We start from the raw sequence: 23433 nt of genomic DNA, 5'->3' as shown, positions 1-23433 counted from the left end.
TCAATAAATATTGCTACATAAATAATAATTTATATGCAATAATTTATCACATAATTGCAATGTATACAGCACTTCATATTTTTCTCGGGCTTATCAAGAATATAAGGTAGATATTTGTGGGTATTTGTATCCTATAACAGAAACAAAGTTTGGCCATATCCCCGAGTTAAAAAATTAAACTGTAGGTGCTGAAGCTCAAGTCCTATGTCTTTAAACTGCATTCAGTGAACCCCAAATAAATAGCATTTTTCCCTGCCTAGGTTTTGGAAAAAATAAATAATAAATAACAGTAAAGAGAGAAACCAAAGTGTCAACTATATTACTGCTAGAGGACAAGTTGGAGGACATGGCCTTAGGTCCCTTAGCCAAGTGACTTGCAAATACCCAACTCTAGAACTGGACAGACAAGCCCACCAGTCCAAGGCATTCCTGAATTGCCTTACCTGATACCTGCCAAGGTAAGACCTAAGGAATGAGTAAGCAGAGAGGAACAAATGCTCTCTGCAGATAGACCTCTCCCAAGAGAGAAGGAAAATGGATCTCAGTGAGCGTGCCTAGTTATTGTTTCCAAATTCACCAACCAGAAAAAGTACTTTAATTCCCCCTGAGAAGGGGTGGAGAAAGGCCAGATTCATGCAAAAGGAAAATCCCTTCTCATAGAAAGCCAGAGTAAGAAAAAATGATTGCATAACTCTAATAATAACCCAAAAGACAAGCTTTGAGATCAATTTGTTTTTTTGTATTTGTTTTTGTTTTAGTAGAGAGAGGATCTCCCAATGTTGCCCAGGCTGGTCTTGAACTCCTGGGCTCAAGCAATCCTCCTGTCTTGGCCTCCCAGAGTGCTGGGATTACATGCATGAGCCACCATGCCCAGCCTTTCAGACCAACTTGAAGAAAAGTTCCATTCCTCAGATACCCCCAGGTAGAATTTACCAAACCTGTTCATGGATTTTTAATTTTTGCAAAAATAGTGAGTTGTTTGCAATCTCTATAAAACATCCAAGCAACGGTGTCTGAAAGACGATTGAGTCTATATTCCCATAGTGCAGAGGTTAGGTCTGGGCTCAATCTGTCATTGTAGGAGACATCAATCTATAAAGGTAACTAAAAAGAGGAGAGTAATGAGACTCCCCAGATAGAATAGATAAAGTGAGATAGAAATAGACTAAAACGCAGTCCCCTAGAACACTATCAGTTAAGGGGCAGAAAAAGAGGAGGAGCCTATAGAGGGCACTAAGGAGTGGCCAGAGATGTCAGAGGAAAGACCTGAGAAGAACTGGCTGTGCAAGCCCAAGGAAAGGGAGGTCACAGTTGAGGGAGGGGCCATCAGTGTCCTGTGTTCCTGAAGGATCAAGCCTGATCCTCCCTCCTCCAACAAAAGACCTCAGTTGGTCAAGAGATCAAGACCATCCTGGACAACATGGTGAAACCCCATCTCTACTAAAAATACAAAAATTAGCTGAATGTGGTGGTATGCACCTGTAGTCCCAGCTACTGGGGAGGCTGAGGCAGGAGAATCGCTTGAACTCGGGAGGCAGAGGTTGCAGTGAGCTGAGATTGCACCACTACACTCCAGCCTGGTGACAGGGTGAGACTGCATCTAAAAAAAAACAAAAAAAACAAAAACCTCAGTTTCCTCATCTCAGTTTCCTCAACTGCAAACTGAGTATAATAAATAACATCTTCCTAAAGCAGTCATTAGGACTGGACTGTTAATGAGTATTTGATTTTCTCATTTTTGGCACATGTTAGGCACAATTATTCATCCCAATTAACATAGGCAGGACCTCTGATTTGCTTAATCCAATAAAATACAGACAGAAGTAATGTGTAGCATTTCCAGGTAGAAGCTTTGGGAGTTAGTGTGTGCTTTACCATTTTCTCTTCCCTCTCTGTCATGACAATCTCAATGTTCCTAAGTAGCTTCCTTGTCACTCTGAGTCCAAGAGTGAAAACAAAGATAACACTGAGTAGAGTCAGCAGCCAACCTATGATGAATATGTAACATGAGCGAGAAATAAACCTTTGTTGTTTCAAGCCACCTAGATTTCTGGAATGCTTGTTATTGAATAATAATGTAACCTATTCTTACTGATACAATACCTTGTAAAATTACTGCAAGAATTACATGCAAAAATATGTAATATGGCATACAGAACAAGATAATATGGAAAACAGAGGCCAATTAATAAATAATGATTCCTTTTACTTTTTGGGAGCTGTAAAAAGTCCTGCTGTTTGGATAAGAAATATCTGGAGTTGTTTATAGGATGCAGAAATTGTTTTAATAGTAATTGATGATAGCCGACATTTATTGAATCATTACTACAAGCCAGATTCTGTATATAGAAAAATTCCTTGCTCTTGCTAGCTTATTTCCCTGTCGTTTATTTTTCCTCTCCCTGAATCACTTCCAGTGATCCTTTTCAACCAACTAGATAATGTCCTGTTCATCTCAGGGCAAAAAGGGGCTCTGGAAATCACGTAGCTCAATGTCTGCCCAATGTCAGAGCTTCCTTCACAATCTCCCTGGTATGTAGACATCCAAATTTTGCTAAATCAATCTCTATGGCATGTTGCTTGCTACCTCATAAAGCAGTTGCTAGACCATAAGTTCTGAAATGTTAGGGCCCATATTTGTTGTGTTCACTTTGGAATTTCCTGTGGCCAGCATAGTACCTGGCAACATAGTGGAATGTCAATAAGTATATCTTAAAAGAATGACTGACCATACAAACCAACATTTATTTGGCTCTAATTTTTATTTTCCTTGTCTGTAAAATGGTGGTAACAATACTAACCTCAGAAGACTTGGTAATGCATGTACCTGATATATTGTAGAAGCTCTATTAGTGTTATTTTCTATCCCTTATCTCATTTCTTATTCTGAAACAAAGCACAACATAAATGAATGTTGGAATACAAATTGAGCCATTCACTGGTCTTCCAACTAATATTTCATAGCCAAATTTCTGGGTAATTCCTGGAACAAAAGCATGATATGTATAGTGTGCACTTATAATCATGTACTTGCAGATTTTGGAAGGCAGTATAGTTCAACGATGAGAAACTCAAGCTCTACAGTCTGACAAAATTGGATGAAAATGTACTCCTTGTGGATTGCTTGACCTTACAAGTTTCCTATACTTACCAGTAGCCATCAAACCTTTTTATCTTTAAATGAGGATACCTCATAGGGTTGTTGCAAGGTCCAAAGAAAATAAAATGACATAAAGTGCTCAGCACAGAGTCTGCAACATAGCAAACATTTATTAAATATGTGATATTGGTGTTATTCATGTAGGATGTTAAGAGACCTTAGAGACCATCTATTCTTAGAGACCCCCAATAAATTCACAAGAGCTAGATAATTAGATCCTGTCTGTAATGTGTTGGCTTTCACTACCTCTCACTTCCATAAATAGATATAGCCATCTTTGAGATTCTGATGTATTAGTTAGGGTAATAGTGGCCGCTGTAACAAAGACATCTAAAGTGTATATGGCTCATATATACTCATATAAGTTATTTCTCACTCAAGTTCAGACTTGGTTTTCCCATTGGTTGCTGGCTTTCCTCCACGTGATGATTTAGGGGCATAAGTTATTTGTGTCTTCAACACATGACTTCCAAGGACATCAAGCTTGCCTACATCAAACTATTAGGAAAGAAATGAGGAAGTGGTGAAGCCATGTCTGTTTTTTCATGCCATTGAAGTGACACACATCTCTTCTGTTCATACTTTTTTGGGTGAGAACTAATCACATGGCACCATCTAAATGTAGGGGGTGCTGGGAAATATAATAGCTATTTGGCTTGGCAGCTATTTCCCAGTGGCCACTCTATTCTAATTCTATTAAAGGAGAAGCATGAGTTTTGATGGTCAGTTAGCTGTATCTCTCATAACTGATAAGCCTATTGTCATCTATATTTTCTTTGCTATGATTTGCACGGTCCTAGAAGAAAGGTTTTAATTTAAACATAAGCATCCCTAAAGCAGTATATTACCATGTGGCATAACTCATAACAATTTCAAATGAATATCACAATGGAGGCAAGAAGTAGAGTGTAGAATGTGTTGGGAAAGGGAAGGAGGAAGTGATAGAAGAAACAAGAGAAAGTTAGAATTGAGTAGAGCTAGGAGAGGGCACTTTACACACAATATTTATAATCTTCAAAAGAATCCTTTAGGAAGAATGTACTTCCCATTCAATAAACAAGGAAACTGAGGCTCAGAGAGGTGGCACGGCTTGTCCAAGGTCACACAATGTGAAACTGCAGACCACAGATTCAATCCCAGATTGGTCTAAAGGCAAATCAAACATTCTCTTTCTCTCTCCTTATTTCTCTCTCTCAAGGCAAACTTAAGAGGAGTCTCTTAGTGTAACTCTTTCAGTCTTCCTCACTGGCCTGCTCTGTTCTCCAGTTGGCCAAACTTTGACCAGTTCCCTTTCTTCTAGAAGGAGTAAGCTTGCAATTGGTTTTAATTCCCACTTCCATTGACATTGCACTGTAGTCTCATCCATAAGTAGAATTACAAGGATAATCTAATGCTCACCCACTTTTATTAACTCCTCTAATCAAACCAGCAATTTTTTTTCATATTACATGAAAGGATATTAATAAATTCTGTTTATGGCAAAATCTGTGAATTTTCTACTTTAAATAACCTAATATTTCCCTACACCTCAGTCAAATCCTATCTATTTCTTGACAGCAATGTCCATACTACTTTGAATGGGAGAAAAAAGGATAGGATCAGAATTTTTAGGAGCAAAATATGAATTTCCACATTGCATTTGACTTTACCATTTCAACACAGATTGTGATCCTACTGTTGAAGGATAATAAAAAAAATTAGCTTCATTTGCTGTAGGTGATTTCCTCATAAATGACTCATATTTGTCTGGTAAATTTTGCCCAGCCCTCTCATCCAGGAGGTACTCATCAGCCACAGAGAGCCAAATACTAAGTTTGACACTGGTGGATGCTTATTTTTGATCACTTCAATTTATAGGAATTTTTCTCTGTCTCTATACACACACACACATACACCCCACCACCACCACCACCACCACAGAGAAGAGAATCCAGTACAATTCACAGGGAGAATTAATTAGTGCATATCAAATGTGAGCTTTACAGGGCTATGATTTAAATACAAAGATGCCTGAAGAATTATGAGTCAATATTTGAGCTCCATGCTAGTCTGATGCTATTGTATCCACCTGAACAAATACGGCCTAGCATCCTACCTTCTTTGCAGCTGTTTGAGTCTCTCCCTACAGGGTGGTAGGTCTGAAGGGGCCTTTTCAGTGGGGGAAGAGGGTAGGGAAGGATTCTACACAGGGCTCAGCAAGCTGGAAGACAGCTGGAGGGAACAAGCTTCTCTCCTTCACGCTTCTCTCTGCTGCCAGGAAACAGCAGTTCCACAAGTAGAACAGAAGCACTCAGTCAGCTGGATGTCCACATGGAGACTTTTACCCAGGATCTGACACATTAACTGTGGGACATCTGGTAAGTCCCTTTCTCCCTGCTAAGCCTCACTTTTCTCATTCTTAAAGTAAAGATAGTATTCCTGCCCTCATAAAGTTGCAAGCATTTTTAAACGTTTACATGTTTAGGGCAATCCTTTATCCCAGGCTCTGATCTAACATTTGCCTGCAGTTTCTCACCCAATCCTCCTAAGAATCCTATGAATCCATGGATACAAAAGGGAACCAAGGAGCAGAGAATTGGAGGATTTTTCCCAAACACACTAGAATAGTAAATGATTATATGAATGATGACAAAAAACAATAATGTAATTAATAAATTGGCAAAGAGCTTGAATAGGTATCGTCCAAAGAAGATATACAAATGTCTAACAAGCTGTAGTCCGTACTCTTACTGTAATCCATCTTGGTGGTTCTCTTTTGGCTTTAGATGGAAGATGTTCAGTTTAAAATAATTCAAGTAGGCTGGGCGCGGTGGCTCATGCCTCTAATCCCAGCACTTTGGGAGGCTGAGGCAGGTGGATCACCTGAAGTTGGGAGTTCGAGAACAGCCTGACCAATATGGTGAAACTCTGTCTCTACTAAAAATACAAAAATTAGCCGGGCATCATGGCATACGCCTGTGGTCCCAGCTACTGGGGAGGGTAGGACAGGAGAATTGCTTGAAACCAGGAGGTGGAGGTTGCAGTGAGCTGAGATCACGCCACTGCACTCCAGCCTGGGTGGCAGAGCTAGACTCCATCTCAAAAAAATAAATGAAATAAAATAAAAAATAATATAAGTAGAAAAAAATTTATTTGCTCTGACAACTAAAATCTTGAAGGAGTATCCAGCATTTGTTCTGGCTGGAGACAGAGATGCTCAAAAAGTGTCATCAGGGTTCTTTCTTTCTCTGCTCTTCTACTCTTTGCAGGTTCATCACATTCTCCCCTACTTCCATTGGGTCAGCACAAACAGCTACAGGCGCCTCCAGTTTATATCATTCTTATAGTTCACGACCAATGGAAGACAGCATCTTTCAAAAAAGTTCCTTTGAAAAAGTTCCAAGAAGGCTTTACTTGGCCTACCTTGGGCCTAGCTTGTCTCCTACTGTGATAGAGGAGTCAGAACTAGGACTGAAAAGGGGTGGTGTGAGGTCATCCTTTGCTAAATCTCCTGGGATGGGGAAGGATGGTTCCCCAGAGAAATGAATGCTGAGCGAACATCAGTATATGTCAATCTCATAAGGATTAGATAAGTATATAACAAGAACCTTATACACAATACCTTCTATTTTTTTAACCCAACAATGAAATCATTCCTAAAACCCTCTTCGAAAACTTCTTGCTTCCATGCATTAATATCTATTTAGATCATTGGATTTGGAATCTCATCTGTTCCAAGAAACCTTGCGTCCCCTTCTCTATGTTTATATCCCCTCAAAACTCCCTATTGCAGTCCTTGTCATTCCTGGCTTGTATGAGAGTTGTTTATGGCCATATCTGTCTATCCAATTACTCACACTTAACTAGATTCTGAGCTAGGCAGGCACTCAATCTCATTGTCGCAGAGGAGAGTTGCATGCTTGGGCTTTGCGATCAGAGATCTAGATTTGAATTCTAATTCTGCCACTTATGAGCTATATGATTTACTGAAGTTACTTATTCACTCTAAACTTAAGTTTCCTCACCTATAAAATTGGTGATAATATATATCTTTAATTTAAAAAATTATTCTTTTATAGCCATATTTTAAATCATAAGGGATTTAAAGCAGCTTATAAAATGTACACAATAAAGTAAAAAAATACATATGAGAGCCAGAGAAAGCATAAATTACAGTAGATATATTTAAGACCTGAGTGAAGGTAAGAATACAAATATATAGACCTTCATAATTGTTAAATTATAGGTCATATATAATTATTAAAAACTGAGCTACATCTTTCCAAGAAACAATTAGAAAAAGGAAACTTGGGCAGTTAAGTGATTTCTCTTCTATGTGTGGCAGAAACATGAAGAAGGAACATTTCAAGTCCTCATAAAAGAAGAGCTTTTCCTGGCATTTGTTTCTAAATACTAATCCAAGAGGACATAGGGGTGAATGAGATCTGAAATAATATATATAAAGCCCCTGATTGCTGGTCCAAAAGAGGTGTTTCCAAAAGACACAAATAAATGGAAAGAATTTCCATGTTCATAGATTGGAAGACTTAATGTTGTTAAGATGTAAATACTGCCCAGAGCAACCTACAGATTTAATTCTTATTAAAATCACAATGATAATTTTTGTGAAAAGTAGAAAAATCCATCCTAAAATTTTTACAAAATCTTAAAAGTCCCCAAATAGCCAAAACAATCTTAAATAGGAACAAAGTTGGAGGTTTCATACTTCTTGATTTCAATATGTATTACAAAGCTACAGGAATCAAAACAGTGCAGCACTGCCTGAGAGACAGATATATAGACCAACTGAATAGAATTAAAAGCCCAGAAATAAACCTTCACATATATACTCAAATGATTTTTAACAAAGGTGCCAAGAACACTTAATAAGGAGAGGACAATCTTTTCCACAAATGATGCTGGAAAAATTGGATGTCCACATATAAAAAAATAAATTTAGACCTTTATGTGATACTCTATGTAAAAATTAACACAAAATGAATCAAAGATGTAAATATAAGACCTAAAACTATAAAACTTTCAAAGGAAAACATAGGAGAAGAGCTTCATGACATTAATTTGGCAATGATTTCTTGGATATTACACCAAAAGAAGAAACAATAAAGGTAAAAACAGGTAAATTGGACTACATCAAAATTAAAACTTCTTTGCACAAAAGGACAAAATCAAAAGAGTGAAAAGGCAAAGTTTTGGGAGAAAGTATTCATAAATCATATATCTGATACAGAGTTTAATATTCAGAATATATAAAGAACTCCTGCAACTCAACAACAAAAAAACAAATAAATTGGCAAAAACTTGAATAGTTATTTCTCCAAAGAATATATACAAATGACTAATAAAAATATGTAAAGATACCCCAAATCATTAATCATTGGGAAAATGCAAATCAAAACCACAGTGAGATAGCAACTTATACTCATTTTAATGGCTGTTATTAAAAACAAAAAATAAAACAAATTTAAAAAGAAAGAAAATAACAGAGTGAAGAAGTTGAAAGCCTATGTACTCTTTGTGGGAACATAAAATGGTTCAGCTGCTACAGAAATAGTATGGTGGTTCCTCAAAAGTTAAAAATAGAATTACCATTTGATCCAGCAATTTCACTTCTGGATATATATCCAAAAGAATTGAAAGCATAGTCTCAAAGAGATATTTGTATATCAATGTTCATAGTAGCATTATGCACAATAGCTCAAAGGTGGAAGCAGCCCAAATCTCTAACAACAGATAACAAAATGTGTTGTATATACACCAATGGAATACTGTTCAGTCTTAAGAGAAATTCTGACACATGCTACAACATAGATGAACCTTGAGGACTTTATGCTAAGTGAAATAAGCCAGTTACAAAAAGACAAATACTATATAATTCCACTTATATGTGATACCTAATGTAGTCAGATTATTCATAGAGACAGAAAATAGAATGGTGGTTGCCAAGGGCTGTGGGGAAGGAGTGGAGAGTTGTTTACTTAATACAGAGTTTCAGTTTTGCAAGATGAAAAAGTTCTGGAATTGAGTGCATGACAATGTGAATATACATAACACTACTGAACTGTACACTTAAATATGTTAAAATTATAAATTTTATGTTATGTGTATTTTATCATCATTTAAATTTTAAAATTTTTTTAAAGAAAAAAAAGCAATGTGACCTCTTTTTCTCTCTGTTCCTAGAAGAGTGCTTTTCACAAAGGAAGGATGGATAAAATCTGGTTGGGAAGTTCTGGGAAATCTACGCAAAGAAAACACTTTAAATGCATTACAAAGAACTAGTAGACACCTTCAAAACAGAGAACAAGCAGTGTGTGTAAAGCATATGGGGGAGTAGTACACACCTAAGGACCTGGAAGAAAAGGTGTGTGCTGAGTAGAGACAAGGATGGCTGATGAGGCTGGAGAGAGGCAAGGTTTGCCTACCCTATTAAGGAGCCTGGACTTTTACCTGGAAGGGTCTAGAGTCCTCTTACTCACAAAATGGATTAGAGTACCAAAACCATCATGTCTCAATGACTTGAGAACTGGCTATCTAGTGCATAAATTATCTAAGTCTTATCATTCTTTCTGTGCTGCTTTCTTTTTTTCATTTCACTGATTATGCACATCATAAATGTCATAGAAATAAAGAATGGTAGAGATCATGACTTGATGAAGGGGAGTGTTATGTAGAGTTAATTTGGGGTGTGAACCCTCTTTGTTAAGGGTCCCCTTTTGTGCCGTGTCCAGTTTGCAGAGACCCTGTACATTTAGGAAGCATTTTCTAACTGCTGGTTGAATAAAAGAGAGAGTGTTGCAGAGACTTTTTTTTTTTTTTTTTTTTTGAGACAGAGTCTCGCTCTGTCACCCAAGCTGTAGTGCAGTGGTACGATCTCGGCTCACTGCAAGCTCCGCCTCCCGGGTTCAAGCGATTCTCTTGCCTCAGCCCGCTGAGTAGCTGGGATTACAGGCATGCGCCACCACACCCAGCTAATTTTTGTATTTTTAATAGAGACGGGGTTTCACCATGTTGGCCACGCTGGTCTCAAACTCCTGACCTTAGGTGATCCGCCCACCTCAGCCTCCCAAAGTGCTGGGATTACAGGCGTGACCCACCGCGCCCAGCTGATGCAAAGACTTTTAAAGCCTGTTCCTGGCACTTAAGCTTTCTCTGGGGCAGAGTCATTACTCAAATATCATCCGTGCTAAAGGATTTTAAGATGAGATTGAGCTTCACAGGAACCTCCCAACCATGGCAAAGCATTTCTGCACTGGGAAACTTCTATTGCCTCTGATGCTCAGTTCCCAATACACAGAGCTGGCAAGGTCATGCTCGGATCCACTTGAATTCAATCCTTCCTTCTTTCATTCACTCAGTCAGAATCTCCTAAGGGTAGTGCCATTGCTCTGGGAATTCAGTCATGAATACAGCCAGATCCCTGCTGTGGTGGAAACCATGGTCTAAAGAGAGAGAAAATATATAATTTATAATAAAGTAAAATAAATTAACAAAGGATGCTCTTCTGCAGCCTCATCAATGCTATGTGAGTTTTACCTCCTCCATGAAGCCTTTCTTGACCCGATAGCCTCTGTCTGTTTTTCTGTCCTGTGAGCCGCCAGAGCAGTTTATTCTTCATGCTATCAACATAACCCCCATCCAATTCTTCCCACTTGTGTGGTTGCTGGAGAATATTCTTCCATCCACACCTGGATTGTAATCTGCTTCACACCAGGGGCTTTTTCACAGTGGCTCAGTGTATCTCATTGGTTCACATTTCTGTGCATTTGCTTATGCTCTTTACCCAGTTTTCATCCTTTGTCTGCTGAACTCCTATTCATATTTGAAAGCTGATATGGATTGGCTCTATGTCCCCACCCAAATCTCATCTTGAATTGTAATCCCCATAATCCCCACATGTCGAGGGTGGGGCCTGGTGGGAGGTGATTGGATCATGGGGGCAGTTTCCCCCATGCTGTTCTCATGATAGCGAGCTCTAATGGTTTTATAAGTGTTTGACAGTTTCTCCGACACACGCATACTGTCTCTCGCCTGCTGCCATGTAAGATGTGCCTGCTTCACCTTCTGCCATGATTGTAAGTTTCCTGAGGCCTCTCCAGCCATGTGGAACTGTGGATCAATTAAACCTCTTTCCTTCATAAATTACCCAGTCTCAGATGTTTCTTTTATAGCAATGTGAGAACAGACTAATACAAAGGCCCAGCTCAAATGTTCCCTGCCATATGAAGCTTTCCTTGATTTTATGGGCAGTCACTCCTAGTTCTTTGTGCCCACAGCATTCTCTTATTATCTCTATCATAGCATTTACTGCACCGTTTTGAAATGTATTAATTTACTTGTCTGCATCTTTTACTAGGCAGGGCTAGAAGAGTGTGACCCTTTATTTGGAATACAGAATCAGGCGGTGCACTAGTTAAGGTAAAGCAAACTGCTCTAACAAAATCGGAAATGATCCAGCATATGATTTTCAACCAGGTTTTCCTGATCAGCAGCAGGGGGGGCCTGTGCTCCATACAGTCATTCAGGGACGAATCTGATTAAAATTCTGCCATTTTCATGGCATCCAAGATCTCCTTCATCAAGTCAGCAGGTGAGTGAAAAAATAACTAAGAAGGCACACTTTTCCCTAACCACTTCAGGCCAGAAGGGGCAAACGAAGGTCTCTGTTCATATCTCACTGGAGAGAACTGAGCATGTGGCCCCTCCTGGAGAAGGATAAGGATTAGAAACTAAGCCCTGGCCTAGAAGCCACTTCCCAGTGATGATTCTACACTGCAGAAAAGGAGCAGAGATCTTTGGAGGACAGCTGGCCATCTCTACCAAGGGTAACAAAAATGGACTCTTTAGACACAAACCTACCCTACTCAGGAGGTAAATAGTGAATTTCTACCTGAAGCTTTCTGGTAAGTTCAGCATTTAGACACTGAAAGAGAAGTTGATTTGTGAAAAATTCTCAGATTCCTGAAAGGCACTTGGCAGAAAAAGTCTACAAACAGTATGAGACAATAAAAGATAATGCCACTTAATTTGGTCCTGTAATTATAGTTACTTCTTCCCAAAGAGCTGAGAATAAACACTCTAATTACTCTACAGGTTATATGGAGATTAATAAACCTAACTCCTGCAGAACACATAGCTTATAAACACAAGACCAGGACTAGGCCTGGCCTGTTATTAGACTGGTCTCTCTGGGTGGAAGAAGGAAAGAGATTGTAAGGTGAGAACCTAATTTGTGCCATGAATTACAATAAGCATTTTATATAAGTTATTTAAACTAATTCTCACAACCCTGGAGCAGGGTATTATTGCCTTGATTTGCAGATAAAGCAACTGAGTTTCAGAGAGGTGGAAGTACTTCTCAAAGTAGCAACTCTGAGATTTGAGCCGAGGGCACAAAGCCCATACTCTTTCCACTGTACCAAGTCCCTTCAAGGGAAACCTCAAAGGCCTATAGGAAGTCTTTCTTCTCAGAACTCTGCTCCATGGAGGATGGTTTGGTTGTAAATATGCAGCTGCCATGCTTATCTGCCCAAAGGTAGATATTGTCACCAAAGATGTTGTCCCTGAAGTAACCCAGTGGCTGTGAAGAGGAGGTTTTCTGAAGAGATCTAACCTTCAAAAGCCTCCTTCTGCCCATCAGTCAGAGCCTTTGCCGTGACTTTGCAGATCGGCTCCATTGAGCTCTCATAGAAACGACTGCTTGGAATTGGACTCCATCATGCATTTATATTGGCCTCATCAACAGGATGACTCCAAGTGATCAGGCCTAACCATCTGCACACCCTGAGTGGGGGATTCTGGGAAGGAAAGAATTACCTTCAGCCAAGCAGCAGAAAGAAGAGGCTGCCATGGAGTGGGAAGAGAGAGGACATGTCTTCATGTAAGGATATCTGCAATGTGAGCTCCAGAGAGAAGAAACATCCTCTTTAGAAACCTGACCTCCTCTAAGACAGGAGGCTCCCACCTCCTGTGAGGAGTCATCCATGTCTACCCTTTGTCTTCCATGCTCTGCTTCCCTTAGCCACACTGTGTTCTCTTCCTTCCCTGATCTCCTGTCTCTTTCTGGGCATTTAGCAGAAGGGCTGCAGCTGGTGTGGAAAGAAGAATAGGGGCAGCCTAGCATGGGGATCATCAGAATGCACTTTGGCAATAAATAGACCTGCTTCCCAATTCTGGTTCAGCCACCCGAGACCTTGGGCATTTTATTCCACTTCTCTTGAGCTTGAGTTTCTTTGTGTGTAAAATGGGGATCGTAGCAATGCTACCTCATAGGATTGTCATAAAGACAAACATGTAAAATGCTGAGCTTGATACCTGACATACTTGGTAATTACCCAATTTCTGGTAGAATCTTTTACAGCCTGCAAATAAAAGATGAGAGATTCAGAATTTCTAAATCCTACCTGGCACTTTCCAGCTACATCATGTTGGGCAAGTCATTTAGATTATCTCAGTCTCAGCTTTTCTATCTGTAATAAAGAAGGAGGAGGAGGAGGAGGCCACCTGCCCTTGGATCTTGCAGAATTGAGGAGGGTTTCCAATGAAGTAACATTCAAGAAAGCCATGGGGGCAGGGAGTGGGGCTGGCACCCAAGGAGTGCACCATCTAGTTACAGAAGCAAGACCAAGAAAGATATCTGACAATCTTTAAGGTGATCTTACTTTAGAGACCGTAAGAGCAAAAGAGGCTAAGAGAAGAGTGATCTATAAGGGCTCTAAGAGGAGTCAGGATGGGCCATGTCTTTGTACATGGATGGAGGTTGGCAGAGAGGAGAGGAGCATTCCATTAATGGTGAAATGGGCACAGCTTGTGTGTTTGGGGAGAAAGACAGGTTGGGGAAGATAAGCAAGAAGGAAACTCCTTTGCCTAAATCATTATCAAGCACGAAGGACAGTAATGATACAAGTAGGATGGGACATCATGATGTAAGGGAATTGGAGAGAGAGCAAAGGATAGACATTTTATTTCTGACTTTTGATGTGGCCATTGTTATCTTTGCCTACTCAGCATCTATTACCTTGATTTTCCTGTGGGGAGTCCCCACCCCCACCAAACTCCAGGAATTTGAATTGAGGGCTGACAATTCACACAAGTGATGAAGCCTGAAACCTGGGATTCTTCCTTGACTACCTTCAGCCTTCCCATCCAGACAGCCCTCAGTTTTGTAGATTCTACCTCCTTAATACCTCTGATCCACCTATATCTCTCCATCTCCACTAGCACCCCCCAATCCAACTCATCTTCATCTCTCATCTGAATACATATGTCAGCCTCTTACCTAGTATCCTTGCCTCCACTCCCCCTCCCTCCAATCCACTCTACCTCCTGTAGCAAGAGTGTTTTTTTTTTCTATAGTGCAGATGTTCCTCTCCTACTTAATATCTTTTGATGGTTTCACATTATCCAGAGAATAAATTCCAAACTCTTTATGAATGGCAAGTCCTCATTTACCTAGACCCTAGACCCAAGCTACTTATACACTTCCTTTATGATCTTAGGCAAGGTATTTCACTTCTCTGTTTCTCAGTTTCTTCATTTGTGTAATAAAATGAATCTTATAATAGTACATACTTTACAAGACTGTTGTGAGGAATAAATGAATGCATGTATGTAAAGCACTTAGAACAATGACTGGGACATTGTAGATGCTTTTAAGTTGTTTCTATCACCACTATCACCACCACTACCACTACCACCGCCATCATCACCACCCCGTCATCATCATTGTTATCATCATTACCATCATCACATCTTCCTCCTCCTCATCATCCTCATCTTTGTATCTCATGCTTTTTCCCTCTTACTCTCTGCTACAGCTATACAGAGACTTAATTCCTCCTAATGCCCCAACCATATCTCCCCTCAGAATCTTCATATGTGCTGAACTCTTTTCCAGGGAATAGATACTAGGATTCCCACATCATGCCTCTTCACTTTTACCTTAAGTGTTTCTTCCCCAGAGAAGCCTTCCCTGAGTACCTCAGATGGGGGTATGATGCTGCTACACTGCCTCACAGTATCTCATCCCACTTTTTAACTGGTACTTCCTTATTCAGTATGTCTCTCACTCACTTGACTGGAAACTGCTTAAGGGCAAGGACCAAGTATGTCTCAGTCACCACTAGCCACCTGTCCCACTCACTACCCTATCACTCTATCATATAATGTGTTACCATGTTTCACATCATTTCCTTTCCCTATGCCCTCTCATTTTCATAGTGGGAAACATTCTTCCTAGTGGAAATAAGTTTTCTGCTTATTTATAGCACTCTTTTATTTGAAATTATTTTAAAAACTAACCAGAAGATTGCATTTTAATCCAACTAGCTAAATCATTTGAAATATTTATAAGGGCCATTTTCAGCCTTTGTTCTAAAAAAAAAAAGGAGTGTGGGGTGGGGAGCAGGCAATAGAAGGCACATATGATTTGGAATGAGCAGAGCTGAGGCTCTGAAGGACCATCAAAAGTTGCCACTCTGCCCACTGGAAAGATATTTCCCAAAATAAAAGACATGCCATTCACTGACACTTGCATGGTGTTGAAACCATGCTTGTTCTGCCTTGTGCCAAAAGAGTTTGGGAGAAGAGGGAGCGACTGCTCCCAGCTCTGTCGGCAGCCACTTCTGAAGCTACCATAGCAACAAGTATAGACTAAAAGCGATCCTTCCATATTAGGTGTGAACTGACTCCAGACAAGGAAAATAGCTTGCAGAGAAGAAGCCAACTTTGCTGGGAAACCCACAGGGAGTAATATGCCAGTGACCCATCCCCCTACCCCAATTGCCTTTCACTTCCCCAACCACCATGTAAGTAATAGTAGACAGAATTTTTTTTAAAAGAACTTTCCTTCAAACATTCAGACATACAGCCTTGCTTGGTAAAATTGCACTGGAGTCCTTCCCCACCCCCCAAGCCCCAGCGCTCTCCTCTCTTGTTCTCATTCTCAGCTGCCTCAGTAGCCCATCCATCTGTCAGTGCGCATATGGGTAAAAGAGGCAAGCCAGGAAGCAGAGAGAAGAAGAATTTGTATTTCATAAGTATGTTCTCAGCAGAGGAGTAGAAAATACCTTCTGCCAAAACAGAATGGGGTGGCAGGCCTGGAGTAGTATCTGCTCAGCTAGAAATGACCCTTAAAATGTAGATGCTACTCTGTCATTTGGGTTTCTGGGGCAGGACCTGTCTCTGTCCCCATAGCTTTCTACCCTGACCACCCTACCCCTTTCATTCACTCATCCATTCCCACCCAGAGACAAGACTTTCGGTGGCACATTGAGGCCCAGTTCCTGCCTTTGTCCTTGTCCAGGCTCTACTCTTTAGCCCTGAATCAGTTCAGATCAGAACTCTGACACATAAGTGACTGTGCAAACTTGCGCGAGTCACTTTGTCTCTGAGCATCAGTTTCCTCGGCTGTAAAACATGACTAATAACATTGCCAAACTTGTAGGTAAATTGTGAGGATTAAATGAGATAATTCCTGTAAAACTCTTAGAACAGTGTCTGGCTCATAACAAATGATCAGTAAGTGTTATTTTTTCCTCCCACAAGCTTCATCTTCCAGCTTATTTTGGAGCTGCCCACATTGTCTAGTCTTGACAGACTTTGTCCTCGAAGGCAAAGACCATGTTGTTTTATTTGTCTTTGTCATATTGATTTGTCTACAGTCCTAGTTACCTAATACACAGTGCCTGGCTCAGTGTAGGTGTTTAATACATGTTTGCTGTGAAAGGCACAAACTGATGGATGGGAGGATGAATGGGTGGGTAGATGCATAAATAATAGAGGGGAAAACCCACCCTTTTCTTGCCACATAGAATCAGGGAGAATCTGGGTCTCTGGCAAGCCATCCAACAGAGATGAGTTTTCCAGGTGGGTTGACAGACTTGCCTAGTCTTGAGGTCTTTTCTGACCAGAGGCTGTTACATGGAGTTGGCTGGATGTTTCCTTCTCCATCCATATGGGAACTTGGGAATTTGGCTAAAATTCTGGTATTTTGTTTTGTTTCTCTTTCTTAGCTTGACACTGGGGCTTCTTTCCTTTCTCTCCTTGAGTGCCAGCACAGATGCCAGCTGGCCCATGGGCTCTGTTAACCCTTTCCAGCCTGCCCTTGAATGGCTCTGCCAATACTCTGTATCACTTGGCTTTGACGTGAACCCACATGGCTTCTTGCCTCATAATGTTTACACTGCTACCCTGCCTCTCTCTCTCAGTTCCCCCAACCTGGCTTCTCCAGTCACACAGAGCCACATGAGAAGATAGCTGGTATTAAGCACAGATCTGGAAGGAAGGCAATGCATAAAGCTGTCAGCCTTACCTTGTGTCCATGGCACAGTTACCTGGCCCAGGCCTCTGACCACAGGGCTTATGTTCATTTTGCTACAGTAAAAGTCTTCTCAAAGTCGTTTCAGTGAGATGGAGCGTTATTCCTATCCCTCTTTCTGTCTCATCTCCACAGCCTATCTTAGATTCTTTGCCTCTTTATTATCTCTAATTTTACAAAGGGATAAACTGAGGCTCAGAAATAATATGAGATCTATATAATCATGAAGTCTCATCATTGGAAAGGAAACAGCCCTCCAGATGATGGAATCCTGGCGATGCACACATGAATAAAAGCAGCAGAGCTTGTTCTAGAGGGTACACCTTCTGACTGCTTGAGGTCTAGCCTAACTCCAGAGCATCTTCTGCTTACACTGCAGTGGCATTTACTACATATGTTGAAATCATCTGTTCATATATCTGCTTCCCATTCTCTGACTGAGACTTTCTTTATGACAGTGTTCCAGATATTTTTGCTGCATAACAAACCATGTGAAACATACAGGTTTACATGATTATCTCAATAGATGCAGAAAAAGCCTTCGATAAAATTCAACATCCCTTCATGTTAAAAAATCTCAATAAGCTAGATATTGAAGGAACATATCTCAAAATAGTAAGAGCCATTTATGACAAACCCACAGCCAATGTCACACTGAATGGGCAAAAGCTGGAAGCATTCCCCTTGAAAACCAGCACAAGACAGGATGCCTTCTCTCACTACTCCCAATCAACATAGTATTGGAAGTTCTGGCCAGAGCAATTGGGCAAGAGAAAGAAATAAAGGGTATTCAAATCGGAAGTCAAACTGTCTCTGCAGATAACATGATCTTATATCTAGAAATATCCCTGTATTTAACATGATCTTATATCTAGGAAAAAAACCATTGTCTCAGCCCTAAAGCTTCTTAAGCTGATGGGCAACTTCAGGATACAAAATCAATGTGCAAAAATCACAAGCATTTCTGTATATCAACAACAGGCAAGCAGAGAGCCAAATCATGAATGAACTCCCATTCACAATTGCCACAAAAAGAATAAAATACCTAGGAATACACCTAACAAGGGAAGTGGAGAACATCTTCAAGGAGAACTACAAACCACTGCTCAATGAAATCAGACAGGACACAAACAAATGGAAAAACATTCCATGCTCATGGATAGGAAGAATCAATATCATGAAAATGGCCATACTGCCCAAAGTAATTTGTAGATTCAATGCTATTCCTATTACACTATCATTGACATTCTTCACAGAATTAGAAAAACCTATTTTAAAATTAATATGGAACCAAAGAAGAGCCCACATAGCCAAGACAATTGTAAGTAAAAAGAGCAAAGCTGGAGGCACCACACTACCTGACTTCAAACTATACTACAAGGCCACAGTAAACAAAACGGCATGGTACTGGTATAAAAACAGACATGTAGACCAATGGAATAGAACAGAGAACTCAAAAATAGGACCAAACATCTACAACCATATGATCTTCAACAAACCTGACAAAAACAAGCAATGGGGAAAGGATTCCCTATATAATAAATGGTGCTGGGAAAACTGGCTAGCTATGTGCGGAAAATTGAAACTGAACTCCTGCCTTACGCCTTACACAAAAATTAACTTGAGATGGATTAAATACTTCAATGTAAAACCCAAAACTATAAAAACCCAGAAGAAAATTTAGGCAATACCATTCAGGACATAGACATGGGCAAAGATTTCATGATGAAAACACCAAAAGCAATTGCAACAAAAGCAAAAATTGACAAATGGGATCTAATTAAACTAAAGAGCTTCTGCACAGCAAAAGAAACTGTCGTCAGAGTGAACAGACAACCTACCAAATGGAAGGAAATGTTTGCAGTCTATCCGTCTGACAAAGGTCTAATATCCAGAATCTATTATACAATGAACGTAAATAAATTTACAAGAAAAAAACAACCACATTGAAAAGTGGACAAAGGACATGAACAGACACTTCTCAAAAGAAGACATTTATGCAGCCAACAAACATATTTTAAAAAAGATCAACATCACTGACTATTACAGAAATGTAAATCCAAACTACAATGAGATACTATCTCACACCAGCCAAAATGGCAATTATTAAAAAGTCAAGAAATGACTGATGCTGGCATGGCTGTGAAGAAATAGGAATACTTCTACACTGTTGGTGGGAATGTAAATTAGTTCAACCATTGTGAAAGACAGTGTGGTGATTCCTCGAAGACATGGAACCAGAAATACCATTTGACCCAGCAATTGCATTACTGGGTATATACCCAAAGGAATATAAATCATTTTATTATAAAGATAGATGCACATGTATGTTCACTGCAGCACTAATCACAATAGCAAAGACATGGAATCAACACAAATGCCCATCAATGATAGAATGGATAAAGAAAATGTGGTACATATACACCATGGAATACTATGCATCCATAAAAAGGAATGAGATCATGTCCTTTGCAGGGACATAGATGGAGCTGGAAGCCATTATCTTTAGCAAACTAATGCAGGAACAGAAAACAAAACACCACATGTTCTCACTTGTAAGTGGGAGCCAAACAATATAAATACATAGACACAGGGAGGGAACACACACTGGGGCCTGTTAGGGCTGGAGGGAGGGAGAGCATCAGGAAAAATAGCTAATGCATGTTGGGCTTAATACCTAGGTGATGAGTTGATAGGTGCAGCAAATAATCATGGTACACATTTACCTATGTTACATAGGTAACATACATAGGCAATCCTGCACATGGACCCTAGAACTTAACATTTAAAAAAAGATACAGGTTTAAAACAACTTTTCGATTATATCTCACAGTTCTATGCATTAACTGGGCTCAGCTGGGTGGTTCTTTAGTTGGGCGTCTCATGTGGTTATAGTCAGTGGCTGGAGCCAGAGTCACCTGAAGACTACCTTGGGCTGGATGCATGAGATGGCTTGCTCTCATGGTTCGCAGTTGATACTGGCTGCTGCTCAGGAAGGGTCATCAACTAGGCATATTCATGGGATAGGGGCTTTGCTCAGCAACTGGGTTTTAAGAGCAACTGCCTCAAGGGGCCTAATCAGGAGATGCAAGGCTTTGAATGACCTATCCTCAAAAGTCCCACTGTTTCACTTGTCATATTCTATTGGTCAAGCAAGTCACTAAAGTCAGCTGAGATTCAAAAGGAGTAGCAAAGTCCAGGTGAGGTGGCTCACGCCTGTAATCCCAACACTTTGGGAGGCTGAGGCAGGCAGATCATTTGAGGTCAGGAGTTCAAGACCAGCCTGACCAACATTGTGAAACCTTGTCTCTATTAAAAATACAAAAATTCGCTGGGTGTGGTAACGCCCACCTGTAGTCCCAGCTACTCAGGAGACTGAAGTGGGAGAATCCCTTGAATCTGGGAGGCAGAGGCTACAGTGAGCTGAGATCACACCACTGCACTCCAGCCTGGGTGACAGAGCAAGACTGCCTCAAAAAAAAAAAAAAAAAAGAAAGAAAAGAAAAGAAAAAAGAAAAAAAAGCAGCAAAGAGTTTGCTTCCATGTTTAACATGCAACTTAAATATAGAGTCTTTTAATCATCTCTGAGGTCTCAACACCTCAAATAGTATACACAAAGAACAAATATTTGTTCATTCACATTTAAACTGACAAATTATATGGGATGGAAATTATGTCTGGAACAACTTTAATGGCCTCCACTTACTCTCTTGAAATCTCTTGGTGTCTTTTACTCCAAATGACGTAAATGTGTTTTCCAAAAATACCTCTTCCTGCTTATCTGAAGTTTCTGTCTGGATCTCTTTATAAATCAGGAATACATCAGCACAATGGTATAATGAAATGGAAAATTTTCCAGTATGGCTGGAAAAGGTGCCCGGTAGCAATCTCAGCCTTCTGAAATTCTATCCCTTAGTCTCTATTAAAGTCTACAATTTAATAACAATGGCTTCCCTGAAGTGGGAAGAATCAGCTCTCAAAATACTCTTGTGCAGATAAAGGTCTACTTCTTGAGCATTCTCCCAGCCATATGTACACAGTCATGTAATGTCAGCATGAAAGCAGATACCTCTACTGTTACTGTGAAAAGTTCGTCTTTTAGTATAGTGCCTGGTACATAATAAGTGAAAATAAATACTGCTATTATTTTAAGTTCATAAGCCCCTCCTTTGACCCTCTTCTCCTTATATTTTTGCTTCCCATTTAAAAGACCCATTGCAGTTACATTCTAGTGAAACAAATTAACTTGGAAACTTGAGACAAAGTAATCTTTGAGGCTTCTTTATTTGGCTTGCTTAGCCTTTTACTGCTAAAGGGGAAATCTTTATGTGTGCTGGTCATATTTCTCTGCTCCTTCAATAATACACAGGCTTATGTAGCCTTAGTTCAGCACCAAATAACTTCATGCAAGAATACCCTGAACTGGCTCTGTCAGTCCCAGTCTGACACCACCCCATAACTAATTTTAGTTTCCCTATCCACCCCCACTTAGACATAATAATGCTATGGTCTCTCTAGAGCTTTCTTTGTGTAGGCTGTCTCTAGGCTTTCTTCTCCTATCACGCATTTGCATTGAACAAACATTTCTGTAGCTTTTGCCATCCACTTTTTTACCCCTTTTTCTTTCCAACTACCAGTTTCTACCTTTCCAAGGTATTACCTTTTTTCTGTGCCTTGATTTGTAGAGAATTTTACACTTTTCACTGTACCTTTGCATCAATCTAGTGTATCCTCTTAGCATCTCTAATAAAGATAATATGATGGCTGTAACTATTCCCATTTTAAAGATGATTAACAAAAGGCTAAGAGAGGTGAAGTGACTTCCTCAAGATCATTTACATAGAACATTATCAGACCAGGAATGGAACCTCAGTGTTTTGGTTTAGATTCCAGTCATTTTCCCCCCATTAAACTAAGTGATCTTTAGTGATGTCACTGAGAGTTCAATAACACATGATTTTAAAGTTTGAGGGAAACCATTAAAGTTTGGACTTTCATGGACTTGATATTAAAAGTGAATACTTGGCCCCATTGAACTATAAAAATGGACTTAAACTTCTAGATCAATTTGAAAGGCAATTAATTTTCCTAAAATAAGAGAAGCTCTTTTCCCAGTGAATATTAAATAGGAGTCTTGTGATGATTTAGAATTTGCTATGGATTCTTACATGCTGGAATCATGATGACTTTGTAGTTAATTCATGGAGGCAGATACCCTCTCCCCTCTGGATCTTATTCATGGCTTGTGTGAATTATCTGATTTGGAGAGAATCTATGCTAAAAGCAACGACAAATCACATTGATATAAATCCATCCTACCCAAAAGATGGCCCACAGCAAACCAAAGAATACCTACAAGTATTTGGCATTAGCAAATAAAGATATTCTCACTTGTATCCAGCACAAAAGCTTTCCAACAAGCTGGAGACAGTACATTATGGAAAGAGAGCCCTGGACTTGGAATAAGAAAGAAACTCATATGTTTTAAGCTCCTATCATGTTCAGTTAAAAACCACAAATATTGAGCACTGACTTGGCGACATATATTGTGCTAGAGATAGTGGCATAGGACCCCTTCTTTCAAAGAGCCTGCAGTTCAATAAGTCAGAGACACCAAGATATTCATGATCATGTACTGGGTGTCTTGATAGAGAGGAATGTAAAGTTAATGGCATAGAGTGGCATAAGAGCACCTGGAAGGACACCGAATCCACATTGAGGGGATCAGGGAAGAGCAGACTAGGCTTTCTAAAGATGTCAGTTGATCTGAATTGTGAGCAAGGTGTGGGTATTGGAATGTCATAGAAGGATTTGTAAGGGCATCATAGACAGAATGAACAGTATGAGCAAGTCATAAAGCAGCATGATATGGGAAGAGGGGACTGTAAATTTTTTCATATTATTAAAGCACAACATGTCAGGCAGGAAGCAGCAGAAGGTAAAGGTAGAGAAGTAGACA

The 23433-nt window shown here is 39.8% G+C and overlaps 1 protein-coding gene across 4 annotated transcripts in view; it reads right to left on the bottom strand.

Annotated features, from left to right (window-relative positions):
* The window catches only part of OMA1 (OMA1 zinc metallopeptidase), a 279608-nt gene that overhangs the window by 6214 nt on the left and 249961 nt on the right, over positions 1-23433 (bottom strand). For 2 of the 4 annotated variants that reach the window (XM_063802661.1, XM_063802838.1), the window contains one exon: positions 1480-1600. In XM_063802661.1, coding sequence (XP_063658731.1) covers positions 1480-1600 — 121 coding nt within the window. Of the gene's footprint in view, positions 1-756; positions 1601-10542; positions 10600-23433 lie in introns of those variants that run through there. The other 2 variants (XM_063802866.1, XM_063802716.1) reach the window with 2 other exon arrangements.

This window comes from Pan troglodytes, chromosome 1 (genome assembly GCF_028858775.2).
Source record: "Pan troglodytes isolate AG18354 chromosome 1, NHGRI_mPanTro3-v2.0_pri, whole genome shotgun sequence".
Taxonomy (NCBI): domain Eukaryota; kingdom Metazoa; phylum Chordata; class Mammalia; order Primates; family Hominidae; genus Pan; species Pan troglodytes.
Note: the sequence above shows the minus strand (reverse complement) of the source record. Positions and strands in the feature narration are given on the sequence as shown.